Genomic DNA, 15,144 nt, shown 5'->3' with positions numbered 1-15,144 from the left:
AGTATTGAAATTTCAAATTGAAAGGTTTAATTATCTTCTACAATTCTACAAAGTTTCATTTAAATAAAAAATCTCAAGTTGGAAGACTTTCCTTCCTGGTATTTTTATCGTTTCTTATTGTTTAGCAAAAAGACTTGTACAACGAAGGGTTAATCAACAGATTTTGTTTTACAACCCTGTTCTACTTACACGTGTTCAAGACCTTTGGCTCCGTTCCAAACTTGTGATCCTTCTTTTCGGAATACCACTTTGAGACAACCTCTCGCGCTGGTACAATCAGTTTCGGATCGGAACACTGCATCGAGTAGATGTTCTCCCCGTACGGAGACGATGACTGTGGGATCAGCTTGTTCGTATTCAGCAACGTGTTCGCCCACGCCTGTTGACAGTTAAAAATTTGTAACCTAGCATTACTCTTGCACTAGAATACTAGCTAAGTCTACGTTCGCGTGGGATCGGCGATAAATTGTAATTATGTAAATTACAGACGGTGTTTATCAGCTGGTTAAGGATTTAAAAAATGTCTCTCTTCGGAAAATCATCGTTGAACCTAAAGGTCTTTGACATATTGACTACCACGTTCACGCCGCATAAAATTATCCCCAATAAAATAGGTGATAGGGAAACTCGTATATCCATTGATGTAACTAGGATTTTTTCTAGTGTGAATCAAGTTCCTTAGCTTTATTAATAGTACCCACTGTTTAATATTTTGCATTTCGGAACATTTTGCGAGAGAAGTTTAGAAATTTTGGATTTTTGGAATTTTAGAATCTTGAAATTTCAGAATTTTTAAATCGTAGAATCTTAGAATCTGAAAATAGTAAGGGGACCGGTCACTATTTTAGAGGACCAGGTCCTCCTGTCCTCTGCCTAAGTAGTTACACCACTGCATACATCGCACATATATTATATTATTTACCATAAAACGATAAATGGTAAATTTACCTTAGCAGCAGCCGTTAAATCGGCACTCAACGTTAGATCAGGAACACGATGTCTCCTTCTGTACTCATTATGAACCAACAAAGCTTCCTGTTGCCACGCTTGTTCATCCAATGGGTACTGTTGTTTTGGATCCAAAAAGGTGATCTTTTTAGTAGGACTCGAACATCCAGGCGGAAGCACGTTTTCCGTGAAACTGCCCAGAAAGTTTCCAGCTGGATTATAATTACAAACTACGTAAACTTCGCCGTTTCGATTCCTCGCCATTCCGACACCCAATTCTGTGCTGTCTCTCCACACCACCTGGGTGAAATGGCCGGTTTTTAGAGTAGTCGGCTCCTTGCCGTATTGATGCTGGGCTTCTTCGGCATACCTACATTATACCAAAAATACATCAGTATAAATACATATGTATTAATCCTTAAGTGGTACTTTATATCCATTATGTTGATATCTTGAGGATTCTAGTTAAAAAGTCCTTCATTTTCTTATTTTACTATTTTCAACAAGCAAATATGCAAATTACTGCACCCTTTACTTTACGTTAATTACTCACCATTCATTTACCGGCTCGTCGCCACTCACAACAGTCTTCGGATTGGAACTCCACATACAGTAAAGGTTTTCACCATAGTCACTATTCGCTCTGTGCTCTAACCTGCCTCTAGCAGCCAATATATTCGCCCAATCTTGACTCGTTTTACATAACTAAAAGCAGTGAACAAAATGTATTAAGGCGAAGGAAATTTTTATTTTCGGTATATCTTATAGTAGGGGATTATTATTATAAAATAGTAATTACCTGTTTACTGAGACGGAGAGGTGGAACTCCATGCCTCGCGCGGTAGCAGTTGTGCGTTTCGAGGCAAACGCTGATAAATTCTCTAGGAGGTCCCAATCTGCGCACAGACGGTTTACGTGTGTCAGTCTTTGTGATCTATAACACACAGAGAGAATGTCATGTGATAGATGAAATTTACATGTAAATTAAATTCGTTTCACTGCCCTCGAATGGCAGAGGCTAGATCAATCGTCACTCAGATCTCTTTAATTTAATTCCCAAAAATCACATTGAAAACAGCATGATACTCTCTTAACCCTTGAAGGCTATCATTAACCGTTTGCCTTACAATTTAATTCCGAGGTGTCAGACCAAGAAATACTACAATAATTGTATTGCTTTAAAATCAATATATTTATGTAAAATGATTAATTAGTTTATGATGAAAAAATATAAAAACAAATGTGATAAGACAAAGGGTTAAATATACTCCCAAGAAAAATTTTTGTGTTTTAACCCTCAGACGGCGAGTCATGGAAAGAACCCCAATTTTAATTTAATTTTGTATTTTATATCATTTTCATTTTCTAAATTTTACACTGCTATTTTAAAAATTATTCTTCCAATATATGAAACGCCTACATTTAACTTTAAGTTAATATCCTTGTATATGTTTTGTTTAAAGTTTCGTCTACATTGATCCAAACTTCGCTGTTGAAGGGTTAATAATATAAAATGAAATGCGCTTGGGGTGAAATTTCACCTATGATAGCCTTTGAGGGTGAATAAGAAGCTTTCGTCTGAGAGCGCTTAAAGCGTATTTGATTCAAGCTTAATCAAAAGGCTTAACCGTAGGTATAATTTCCTGAAGCGGAAATCAGGGAAAGCCAACAAGAAGTCACGCTTTGCCAGGATCGTTTCACTCGCACGTAGGAGTATGAAAGCACGTGCATGAATGTTGTGCACGCGCTCGCGTCACGGTCAAAGCGGAATCACGCGATCGCGCGAGCCAAGCCGGCAATAAAGCCGGTGACGTCCTTAATAACCTAGATGCGAAATACTCAATGGGTAGTAGACTGACTGGCAGAAACGATTTCCCATCATCCTATCGTAACGCGATCATTTCGAGCACGGCAGCCAAGGGGAAACGAGCTATCGTGAAATCACCACCTTCTTCTTTTTCTTCTTCGTCGCTGGCCGTTCCGGTCACGCGTTTCTCTCCTTCGATTTTCGACTCCCACGAAGTCAATTAACGCCTCGGATACGGGTAATTTACGGTTTCTCCAGTCTGAACTCGTTCGAACGATTTCATCAATCTGATTGACAGTTGCGATCAAGACGCTACCAACTTCAGATATTTCTGTCGACGAAGTGGCATCGACCGATCCACGAGTATTTTTAATTTCCTTGCAAATGTCAAGCGACGATTCGTTCGATACTTGATGCACTTGATGCAAGAAAGGATCGAGAGAATAGAGATTTTATTTCACTTTGACGAGATTATTCCATCGTCCATTATACCGATTTTTATGAAATTTGGTAGATTTTAAATACTATGGAAAGATTAAAAAAAGAATCAGTAACTTTTAGTGTCGAAAGTAAAATTTTATTTTCATTTTCAATCAATATGCTTAGAATCATTTATCATTCGAAATTGCAATCAATTGTGTAAAATGAAATTTTTGGAAATTAAGAAATAAATTTTATACTAGCTGCCATAAATATAGTAAAAGATAATTAAGGTCCTCGTCAAGTATCATAATCCCAACTGATATAAAAATTCAAAGGATTCAAAAACCTTATCTAATTTTTATCTGCAATAATTATTAGTAAAAAATTCTGACCCATATCAGACTTCATCCCCCGTTAAACGGCAAAGTGCTAAGAAGCGCTCGTTGCCACTAATTCACGGGTCTATTTATAATCTTTTCTCTTCAGCGTGTGTCCACTGTCGTAAACTCGAGTTCATCGTTCACAAGACAGAAAGAATAAACGACAGACGAGAAGGCGGCAGAGCTGCGCCACTGGACGAAGCGTAAAGCGGGCTGAGAAAAATCGGCAGCACGCGAAGCTGACTCTCGAAGCCGATTAGTCATCGTTGCGAGAGTAACGATTTCCCGAGGCGGTACACGAACGTTCGGTCGTGTCTCTTGAAAAGGGAACGATCCTGAGTCATCGATGGATGCCAAAGTATCTTGATGAAGCACATCGGCTGCCAGGTAAACGTCTCCGAGGTGTCACGTGCGAATCTGTACGCGCGACGATGATTTACTTTGCCGTTTAAATCCTTTAAACGGTAACCGGTTACGAAACTCGTCTGTCTGCTCCTTTTCTCTTCGGTTTCGAGACGTTAGTCTCCTCTATGACGATGAATAATGAGGATGAAAACGTTTGATGATGATGACGGTGAATATACGATCCCTTTGCACTAACAAACCGATGATTTAGGGATGGTTCAACGTAGATAAATTACATACGAATATGTAGTTTTTCGAGGTATAAGTGTATTCATTGCCATTAATTAAAAAAAATTAAATCACCACTCTGTTTCTATAACGTTAGCGATAACCAGTTATAATTAATAGAGGTGTGCGAGAGCCCGAAATATCGGATTAAGTTGAATTGGAATTGTTCGGATTGGGTCGGGTCGGTCGGATCGAGTCGAGCTGAAAGTGTTCGGGTCGGGTCGAGTTGGAATTGTTCGGGTCGGTTCGAGTTGGAATTCTTCAGATTGGATCGGATCAAATTGCAATTATCCGGATAAAGATTGAAATTTTCGAAAGTATAAATGTGCAAAAATCCGACCCGACCCGACCCAAAAAATAGGTCCGATCGAGTATTTGGTATCCGAAATTTTCGAGTTGTCGCATACCTCTAATTATTAATAAACATGTATTTACCGGTGTCGACGAGTATCTTGCAGAATCCGGAGACGCTGAAGAGGACCTGGCACTACTGCAAGACATGCCATCGCTTCCTAAGCTACCATGAAAACTGCCGTGCAAGGAATTCGACAATGGCCCTGGAGAGGCTGGAGACGCCGTCAAAGGGGATTTCGATCTCACCGAATCCGTCCTCGACCTGTAAGTCATTAGATCAGTTACATGCTGGATGCAAAAACACAGAAGGTACCATTCAGTTACGAGACAGTGAGACTTGGTAAGCATATGGTGCGTGTTCAAACAAGCTACTTCTATGAGAACTGTTTTCTTGGAAACAAGGAGACTATGGTAGTTTTGTTGCATTCAAAGCTGCTGCGAGTTTTAACCCTTTCGTTCCTACTGTACCTATATGGTTAGATACATATTTTAAATTACAAAATAAATTATTAGTGTCTTCTGTAATCTTGCATATGTAGATACAGTAGCGCAACTAGGAGAAGAGACAAAGTCAGGTGAACAATTAAAATCCTTTTTCCCTTTCAAGAAATACCTAAATATTTTCGATAACTTTGCCGAGTATAAATAATTTGTTTATCCCCTATCCAACAATTATGGTTGCGCCACTGTATATATAATATACCAGAAATTTGGAAATGAAAGGGTTAATTTAACTCGAATCGAACTGTGAAAATGAGTAAAAAAGCAGTATAATTGAATTATAAATTGATGGTAAAGTACAGGGTGATTGAATGCTGGAATTAAGCTTTAAATAAGATTTATTTGAAAAACCGAATTTCCAAGCATGGAAACTATAAGAATTGCTTCTTCTATTTTTGTGAGATACAACCGCGTGTACTTATAGCGCTGAGAAGTCTTCCAAGTATCGCAGAATTGAAGTTCTAAAAAGTTTCTCTCCTTAATTCGCTACCATCTTTCGAATGTAAATATGTTTAAACTCCATGAAACATATGCAAGGATTTTTTTTATGTTTCTTTAGAATACTAGCACTAAACGGTTTAAAGATTCAACAGATGTTGGTCGAATTCGTAGTATTCATCGCGATTTCACCAGATGTTTCTCAAGGTCTTGATTAATCTTATAAATTAAAGTACGCGTCAAAGTATCCAAGCATTCGAGTACTCAAATACTCAAGTACCCAAGGTACTGAAATGTTCACCATTACTATAATTAATATATCATTTTAATTCTGTTATTCTAATCAATCTCTACTAATAAAATAAAAATTATAATTCACTGCCAATTAGGTGCGAGAAGCACAGCAGAAAGATTATTAAAACAATGCTTTTATTCAGCAACACGATGTATAAGGGACTGAACAGATTCATAGCCTTCGAGTGTTCCCTAACGTCTTCCAAACGCGTCCGAAAGAGTGTTGGAATGCCCGACTTCGACGACTCTTTAGGAAATCAAAGTAAAACAACGGTTGGTCGTCGGGGAACGTGTTAAATTAGCGTACGTTTCTCTTCAGCCTCGTTTCTCGCTCATCGGGATGCTGAATCAAAGCAAATTAAATGGCGTGAGCAGCATTAAAGTCGGCGCGAACCGGCTTAGTCTTTTGCGATTCGAGTGAACGATCAAAAGCTGAAAGGTCGAGGAAAGCGTGCACCACCGACCAATCATAATCGCTTCTCGGGATCAGAACGATCGTTAGTCAACGATGCATGCAGAATGATTCGAAGATGCGATCGAAGAGTGCTCCGTGAGATCGCACGAGTGCCTCTAATCTATTTCTAACGTGTTTTCCACCTCAAGCTGAATACCGAATATACCGAATTTGCAATTGTAACAAACTTTTAAGAACCAAGACGAAGCGCTCTTTCGAACAAAAAGTTCAAATTGCCCAAGGAGGCCATAACGTCTCTTATTTTTTTTTTTTTTTTTAATGTAAATTTACAATTTTGCGGTCCAGAAAGATTTGCAACGCGCAAAATTCAGGATCGAGACGCAAAGGTTTACCTAATGAACAGCAATCTTCCTCGGGCGTAGCTGGCTTCGTCTCGCGCGAGATAAACGACCGCGCATAAGGCAAAAACGAGGATCGAGGCGGGTAATTGTATCTGACACGGGCCGGCTTCGTTGCAAACGCGATTCACCGGCGTGACGGATTTATACGACTCGTCCCTGTGGGAACTCGTACGCGATCTATCCGCTGAGATTCCCGTGAATTTATCGCGATCGACTTCTCTGTCTTCATGAATATTGCTTTTCTTATAAGGATACTGAAATGTTCGCTCTGACTTTGATGAAACTTCGTAGATTTACGCTACGTTAAATGAATTTATGTAAGAACGAATATGTTAAGAAAAGAAAAAAAATTAAGATTTGTTATTTATATTCAGCTGCTTCTTTTTAATGCAAATAAGTAGTTTTTCCTGTTTCATGGTAGATGCTACGAAATTTCATCTGGAGGTTACACAGAGGATCTGTTATAAAATGCAACAAAGAGAACCATTCATCTCTTAACTGAAACGAATTTTAAGGCACATGTTTATTAAAAGCGTTTTTGCTTTCTTAATGACTATCATATGCTACAGAAGTGCGTATTCTCGTTAAAGTGTAACTGAATATCTCATTTGATACAACCAAGAATGTACTTTTTTACAAGTTTGTATTTAATCAATATTTAATAATTATACTTTGAACACTATTCAAAGTATTAAACGTCACGGGTATTCGAAGTTCGGATCGGGTCGGTTCGGGTCGAGCGAGATCGGGTGAGATCGGATGTGATTGGGTAAAATTTGCGAAATCGAGTAAGATCGGGGGAGATCGGACGAGATCGAGAGATATCGGACGAGATCGGACGAGATCGAGCAGGACTCCTTAGACACTATACTTTCGGGTTGTCGCCCGATCTCCTTCGATTTTTCCCGCCCTGACCCGAGGTCGGGCCAAAACAACGTGGCCAAAGCGAAGCTCAACAGTTTCAACGTGGCTGCCGGTTCGTTTGTCACGCAACAGCTCAGCATATTTACAGTATCAGCATTCAGGCGGTGAAGTAACGACGAAGAAGCCGAGAGAAAGCGGTATATGTATGTATACAAGAGCTCGAGAAGCATGCGACGCTCCGTGGAATTACGCGTTCGTCCGCTCCGAAGCGAGTCGTCGCGCACACGTTTCCACCGTCCCCATGTGTACACGCTTTTACTTCCTTCTTCCTACGTGTCGCCTCGACCACGGCCACGGTCGACCAGAAGAAAGGTCGCTCCGTTCCTCTCTCGCGCCTTTGCCTTTGCTACGGTAGTAATTTATTAACCCTCGCGAAAACGCGAGATTCAATGGTGAACAAACGGGGACGGGATGAACGCATTGTTCCTCGCGAACGTAAATTTGAAACGTTGAACCGTCTCAATTTTTATGGGGACCATTGGTCAACAGAGTTCATCGAGTTAGACGACAACATAACCTGTAAGTTTTATTTATACTTATTATAGAGGACGACAGGAATATAGTTAGCCAACCTTTGGTAACATGTTTCTACTCTCTTTAATCCTTTTTAAACCAAGGTTATCATATAACAACATTCCTTTTGAATGTATCAGCAAATTAGGAATTCATAAAATTTGGTTTATGAATGTAATAACAGTTTTCTATATTGTATTATATATCTAGATATTTAGAAAATTAGCAAATTTAGGAATTAAAAACAATTTGGACTGAAAAGGGTTGAAGATAGACACAAGTCATACTCAGGTATGGAAATACTTTCCACTTTTGATGTGTATCAAAATTTGAATATTTTGCTGATATGAGTTTGACCACCTATTTTCTTGTATTTTATTTTATTATATAACTGAAAAGTAGTTCAAATTTTTCCGTGTGAATATTTATACGCAAATGGTGGGAATCACGGACCTATGCATATATGAAAATCCGAGGCATCACCATTTTCCCTAGATAAGTTTGATTCGATCGCGAGTGTATAATGATCACCATTTGTATAGAAAAGTTTCGAAAGGAAGTTTGGTGAAATTTTGAACATGCAAAGAGAAACAGAAGTAATTATTAGACGAACGTGGAAGTTCTGTATGATTATTAGATTGTATACTAGAATTACCTTTCTATTCTGAACTCAATGCTAAATACGATTCTTCCCATTGTTCAGGCAACTCTTCGATTTCTTGATGAAATCTATTCTTCAGCGTCTATCTTTCATTTCATCTCAATTATACAAGTATCGCTAATTTAGTTATTTCAACTGGTATAAAACTTCCACATTCACCTAAGATTCATTCTATCAATCCATACAATTTCAGTCTTCTCTCATAACAGCCCCACCTAAGTACTCAATGCTCCATTCTTCGTTTCTCACAATGTAAGTAAGAACAATCGCCATGCGTTATTTTTTTTTTTAACATTCTCATCGATAAGTGAACTTTCTCTCGGCTTCGTGCTCGCCTCCTACATCATTACTACCAAAACTAACGACCATTCACCGATCCTAACGAAACCCTGAAAATCATGGTTTATTCTTCCTCGAATCGCGAAGAGTTCTGTCGTCGTTAGGCTTCGTTAGAATCGTCACTTGGCTTGGCTAACAAGTCTGCACCATAGGTGAATACCTTTCTGGCGACAGTTGGTCGACAAAGCCGACCACCTTCTTTTTCGTTCCATTAACGCTGAGCGAGGGCATACTACAAGGGGGTAACGATTTACGATGTACACAAGGCGATTTTTACTTAGATTTAAATCGTGCTCGAGATGTCCCGAGAGAAATTAACGAGCAAAGGAACCGCGAATCGATTAGCACTTACACAGAGCCTAAAAAGAATCTATGACCCCTGCATTGGCATAATTTTGGGTGAGCCAGGTTCCTTTGAAATTTTCGAATTTTGGAGTTTTTAAACTTTAGAACTTCTAAAATTCTGGAATTTAGAAAATCGAAAACTTTGAAATTCTTAAATTTTCGAATTTTGGAACTTTGGAATTTTTGTAACTTGGAATATTGAAACTTTGAAATTTAGATATTTTGGAATTATGGAATTCTGAAATGCAGGAAATTTGAAATTTTATAACCTTGTGGTTTAGGATGGTGAAAATCTACTTTTTTAGGGACAGGTAGGACCTACCCTGGGGCCTAAAATTGTGCGACAACTGAAGGAACATTTTATTTAAAAAACCAGGACAGCTAAAGATTAACCGTGAATGTAGATTAGACAAACAGTAAAACATATGGCTTGTAAAATTATTCAGTTACGTAGTAAACAAGGACAGTGTAAATCGAGTATTAAAGTAACAGGTCAGACTTAGACAGATTGGACTCGGTCGTCATTCACTCTCGACTAAAAAACTTGTTTTCAACGCTTAAGGCTCTATTGTCTATATATGTTACTGGTAAAGTGTATAATATGGCAATGTATACATTGCTAAAATTAACTTGGCAATGTATTAAAAAAAAGATACGTATATTTTATATTTTGATTATGCAATGTATGGATTGTCAATTTGTGATTGGTCAATATATGTATACGTATGGGGCGGACATGTATACATATATGGGGCCCTTTCCCCTACATTGTCATTTCCCTTTCGGCCACCCACGGGGAGGGAGAAGCCTACCATGCTCGATACTGTACAATAAAATTCCCGCACCAAATGTGGGAAAAAATACTATGAAAATATTTATTCGTGTTCCTTCCGAATCATGGTTTAAAATCAACATGAAACCTAAATAAACGAGTATAACCCCCTCATCCTTATGGGACCAACAGTATACATGTTTGAAAATTTTCTCTCGGGATATCTTGCACTAACATTTATGTACACATCTATGTATATTTGTACGTGTAAGGAGTCTGTATGTATAATAACTATATACTAGATAAACTCTGAAGTACTAATTACAAGTAAACTCTGAACTACACCAAATTCAACATTTATGAAACTTTTAATAACCGTAAAAACAAATTCGATTACATCTCGTGCATTTTCTGACTGGAACTTGATAATTTTTTATAAAAATAAGTATGGGACCATCTTACTCAAATTATATTTTATAACATAAATGAAACAAAATAATTTCAATGTGATGGTATCTTATTACATACGTCTTCCTTTATAAATAATTGATCCTTCTAATTTGCTTATTTTTGCATTAGAAAATTTCAAAATTATTGCTAAAATTTGGATATGTTTTAAATCGAAATATTTTTTCCAGGGTTAATACTATTTTTATTACTACACAAATGGAACAAGGTATTAACTCTTATAGGATATCAAATAAAAGCATTAGAAAATAAGAGCATCAAATTATTATTTTTAATTAGACATTTAAAAAATTTAATTTACATCTTTATCATTAAATGGTCCCATACTTTTCGCGGATAATACACGCGTCGAACATACCGCATCATTTACATTCCAGGAAATCTGGTTTCTCTTGCTTTTCCCTTTCAGTAACGTAATTAAGAGAAAATGAATACCTGTTTGATTTTGGCGTAACGATGTCTCTGGTCTCAGACGTATATTTCCTCTCGGCTCGGCCACCATTGAAAAGCTCGACTGTTTCCCTGGTAACCGTTTCCAGGAGAGGCTCTCCTCCCCTTCTACCCTTGCTGAATGTCCTTTGATCCGTTTTACGGACCATAACCACCCTCGACAGGGGTTGATTAAATTCATGGCCGTGCATCGTTGGCGGAATCATTGCTAACGATTGCGAAAGAGGCCCTCCGACTCGCGGAGACCTGAAACAAAATTCGCATTACACAAATGATGGATGTCGCTTATTTAAATTTTTTCTTCAATTGTAGTTAACACTTTCACGGTTGGTAAATTTGTCATAAAAATTATGGGTTGAAATTAAGATGAAGCTAAACATTGAAAATTCTACTTTTATTTCTCAATACTGTAGGACAGGAGTGGATTAAAGTTTCTTAAACTTTCCCTTAATCCGGCACTGCCGTGGAATCACGAATCATTTATGCCAAAAGATAAAATTGCAAGATAAAATTTGAATAAAATTACTATCAATAGCAAATTGAATGCTTAAATCTGAAAATTATTTGTTTCTCAAACAAATACTGCAACGAGTCAAGTTTTCGCTGGTCAAAACTTCAATCTCTTCGATATTTACAGACAGTTCGTTCAACGAACCAGCGTTGAGCAATAAAGTTCAATTAAATTCCCCTTTTACGGAAGTTCCTGGAATTCTTATCTCTTCGAATATTCTTATAGCTACGAGCAACTCTTGCAACAGCCTTCCACTGTAACGGGAAACACGTTTCTGTAGCTGCATGTCTGCAATGATAGTTAGGTGGACACGTCTAATTAAGACGTATGTGGTAATAACATTTCTTGGACTATGAGCTCAGTATTCATTGAGATGAGTGAACAACCTAGCTCTGTGTATTATGTATGCACAATGCGATGAGTACAATTGGTCTAAATTTATAATTGATCATTAACACGATTTAGAAACAAGACAACTGCTATTTCTGTAAAAAGTCAGTCGGGAAATACAACCCTGGATTAAGAGAAGGTGTAAGGAGGGCTACAATCTCGGGCCTTACTTTTCAAGAGGCTCCTTTCTGAACCTTCCATTTATCCCTTTTTCTTTATGATTAAATGTCGTTTAATTTGATTTAGAATAACTTTCAATTTCTGTACCAAAATCAACAAAGAGGGCCCTGTAAAGTTTAGCCTCCAGAAATCTTAATCCACTCCTGGGGAATTAAGTAGATGGGGAAAATGCAATTTATATACATTCAGCACCAATTGTTCTAGCATAAAATTGCATAAAAATATTTGAAACTGTTACAATGTCACGGCAGCAAAATGCGTGACTTTTAATGTCACCTGAAAATATACCAACCACGCAACTGAAGCTAATTCTTTCTATTTCCTTCGTGGTTGGATCCAATTACCCGAGAGGGATTTCTACCAACTAAACAATTTATTATCCAACGAAGCACCAACGCGTACCTTTCGTGACCGAAGGACGACTCGCGTTTTCATGCTATTTGAATCGCGCCACAATGCGGCCGCAGCTCGCTCGGAATTTTCTCTCGACAAAACGGTTGTTTGCGCGCGAAACCGTTTCTTACCCCGAAATTATACACTCGATTAAGTTGCTCGCGTACACAGACCTCGTTACTTTTTTAAGCTGCCTCCTCGCTAGTTCCTCGTTAACCTGATCGTTAACACGCGGCCGGGTTCTTGCCCCGCGGTTAATGAAGCCTGATTATCTCTGGCCGAAGCAACGGATGACGTTTATGCAAAATCCGCTCGTAAAGCGAAAGTATCGGATGCGGAGGATCGTGGAAATGTTTGAGGACGATTTTACGATCGCGAATCGGTGAAATTGCGAATCATCGATTGGAAAGGAGAGAATTTGTATATTCGGCTCCGATGAGCTTATGAGCGGAAAAAAGCAGAGCTTATCGCCTCCTTATATGTATATACTACAAAATCCACAGTGCTCTAAAGTACATCTCTTGATCGAATTAGAATTGCTTTCCTTTTTCAATATTTTCTTAGAAAAATTGAACTTGGAAAGCTTTTCTTGGTTGGGATGTTTTCTAATAAATACAGTAAAATATTCCAAATCTTAGCAGATGCAATAAAATATTGAAACACCAACAGGAAGTGAATTTACTGGTCGAGTTACGTAAAACGGAATTGTTGCAATTGGACACGCGTATTTTGTCGTGGAAAAACAATTTGCGATCAGTCAGCGTTTCTTTAAGACTAAGATACAAGATTTCTTTCATTACTCGATAATTCATTTATTATGATAGAGTACTGTAAACAAGACGAAGAATTTTTTGAACGGTCAACAGAAATTCTACTTGTTATGTCAAAGTTATGCAAGTGCAGGGTTATCGATGTACAAGACTCCTTTGTATAAAACTTTGAAACCTTTCTTCCTTCTGAAAGTCAACAATAAAGTAAAAATGCCGCTCTTGTGCGGTGAACAACCTGCGACGGCCCTACGCAAGTGCATAAAGGGTTGGCATGTAAAGAAGTAATCACACTAATTACATTTCACTCCAAGGAATTTAACTTCCATTACACTTTTGTACTTCATTTTTCAATCCAAGAAAATAAAACAAAATTCATTATTTGTTGGCTGAATGAAAAATAATATTAATTATATTGAGTAATGAAAAAGGAACCAGGGTGGACCTGCCCCCTCTCCCACAAAAACTATAGACTGATACCTCCTTATCGTTTGAAAATTCTAAAATTCTACGGTTAATCCCACTCACGCTAATGATTAGTGAATCCGTGGGTCTTCAATGAACGTGTTGAACACTTTCTTCCATCAAACAATTAATCTCAAAATCTGAAAACGTCTAAGAAAATCTGAAACTCGCTACAAACCTCAAACTTCAATCCTCGAAATCCTCAAGCGAACGATCACAAATCTTTGAAAGACACTCGCGGCTGAATGAAATAAACCTCGGGGTTCGCCGTGAACGCGTCGACAGGATTTTGCAACAATGGAAAACGGTAGAAAATCGAGGCGAACAGTGCAACGACGAGAAAAAAAAAAAAAACGATAGTGTCGCGGTCAAAGGAAGCGTCCTCGTTTCGAAGCGGTGCGCGTACAAGGCTCCATGGTTTGCTCGCTCGTGACAGAGCTCTGGATGCTCCTCGCTGCTCTAACTCGGCTCGATACAAACCGCACGGCAGAACGAACAAAACTGGCACGAGTCGGGCCACGAGAAAGAGAGACGGGCCTCCACTCTCGGAGAGGAAAGGTGGCCAATTAGCCGTTACTCGGCGCACATGCCTTAACCAACTATCCGGCGCAGCTGCAGCGCCGCTGCACGCTTCTCGGGAATTGCATTCATAAACGCACTCAATGCACCGACGCGACGGCAGCGTCGCGTCGCCGCGCTTCCAGAAGCTTCACCGTTTTTCTTCTATTTTTCTTCTTACTCCCCTTTTTTCCATTCGCGGATTTGTCTGGAAGCTCCGTTTCTCCTTTCGTTTCTTTTATGGGTTCTGTATGTGACATTTAAATCAATAGATAGTTTTGATACAGAAGCGGTTAAAAATCTATATTTTTGAAAATTGTCGATCGAAATGAAAAATAAAGAAAGAAAAGAGAAGAATTCTGATACGCCTCCTTTTTCTCAGTTCCATATCTCAAGGAGGAAAGAAACCTGCGGCAATGAGTTCCATTAAATGGCAGAGCGGAGAAAGGAGACGACGGGAAAAATAAAACCTGAAACGATTTTATCGAGACGCGTGTTGCGCGCGTTTTCTTCCGCTTTCGCGACAACGTGTAAGTACTGTGCGCGCCGCGGAAAGCAGCGTAATAATTGGAGAACGAAGATGTACGGCCGAGCGAGTACCGCTATTCTAGCTGACCGGAATCACTGCTCTGGAACATCACGGTACTCCTCTCTCTCCAGTACCCGAAGCGTACTCGAGGAGAACACGTGCGACTCGCTAACACCTGTTCACTATGGACGAATACTTCCTTTGACCCGGGGAGCGACATTAGGCTACTCTTTCAGAGCAATATGATATATACCGTAGGAATTGTGATTTAAACAAATGGAGATG

The 15,144-nt window shown here is 38.8% G+C and overlaps 1 protein-coding gene across 9 annotated transcripts in view; it reads right to left on the bottom strand.

Annotated features, from left to right (window-relative positions):
* LOC117611970 (uncharacterized) overlaps positions 1–15,144 on the bottom strand; it is a 49,429-nt gene that overhangs the window by 1,569 nt on the left and 32,716 nt on the right. For 6 of the 9 annotated variants that reach the window (XM_034340524.2, XM_034340526.2, XM_034340527.2 and 3 more), the window contains 7 exons: positions 11,052–11,312; positions 9,192–9,263; positions 4,627–4,807; positions 1,748–1,882; positions 1,502–1,653; positions 949–1,318; positions 190–379 (listed from right to left, as the gene is read on the bottom strand). In XM_034340524.2, the coding sequence (XP_034196415.1) occupies positions 190–379; positions 949–1,318; positions 1,502–1,653; positions 1,748–1,882; positions 4,627–4,807; positions 9,192–9,263; positions 11,052–11,312 (1,361 nt within the window). Of the gene's footprint in view, positions 1–189; positions 380–948; positions 1,319–1,501; positions 1,654–1,747; positions 1,883–4,626; positions 4,808–9,191; positions 9,264–11,051; positions 11,313–12,439; positions 12,464–13,950; positions 14,359–15,144 lie in introns of those variants that run through there. The other 3 variants (XM_034340529.2, XM_034340532.2, XM_034340525.2) reach the window with 3 other exon arrangements.

The sequence above is a fragment of the Osmia lignaria genome, chromosome 10, assembly GCF_051020975.1.
Source record: "Osmia lignaria lignaria isolate PbOS001 chromosome 10, iyOsmLign1, whole genome shotgun sequence".
NCBI classification, from domain to species: Eukaryota; Metazoa; Arthropoda; class Insecta; order Hymenoptera; family Megachilidae; genus Osmia; species Osmia lignaria.
Note: the sequence above shows the minus strand (reverse complement) of the source record. Positions and strands in the feature narration are given on the sequence as shown.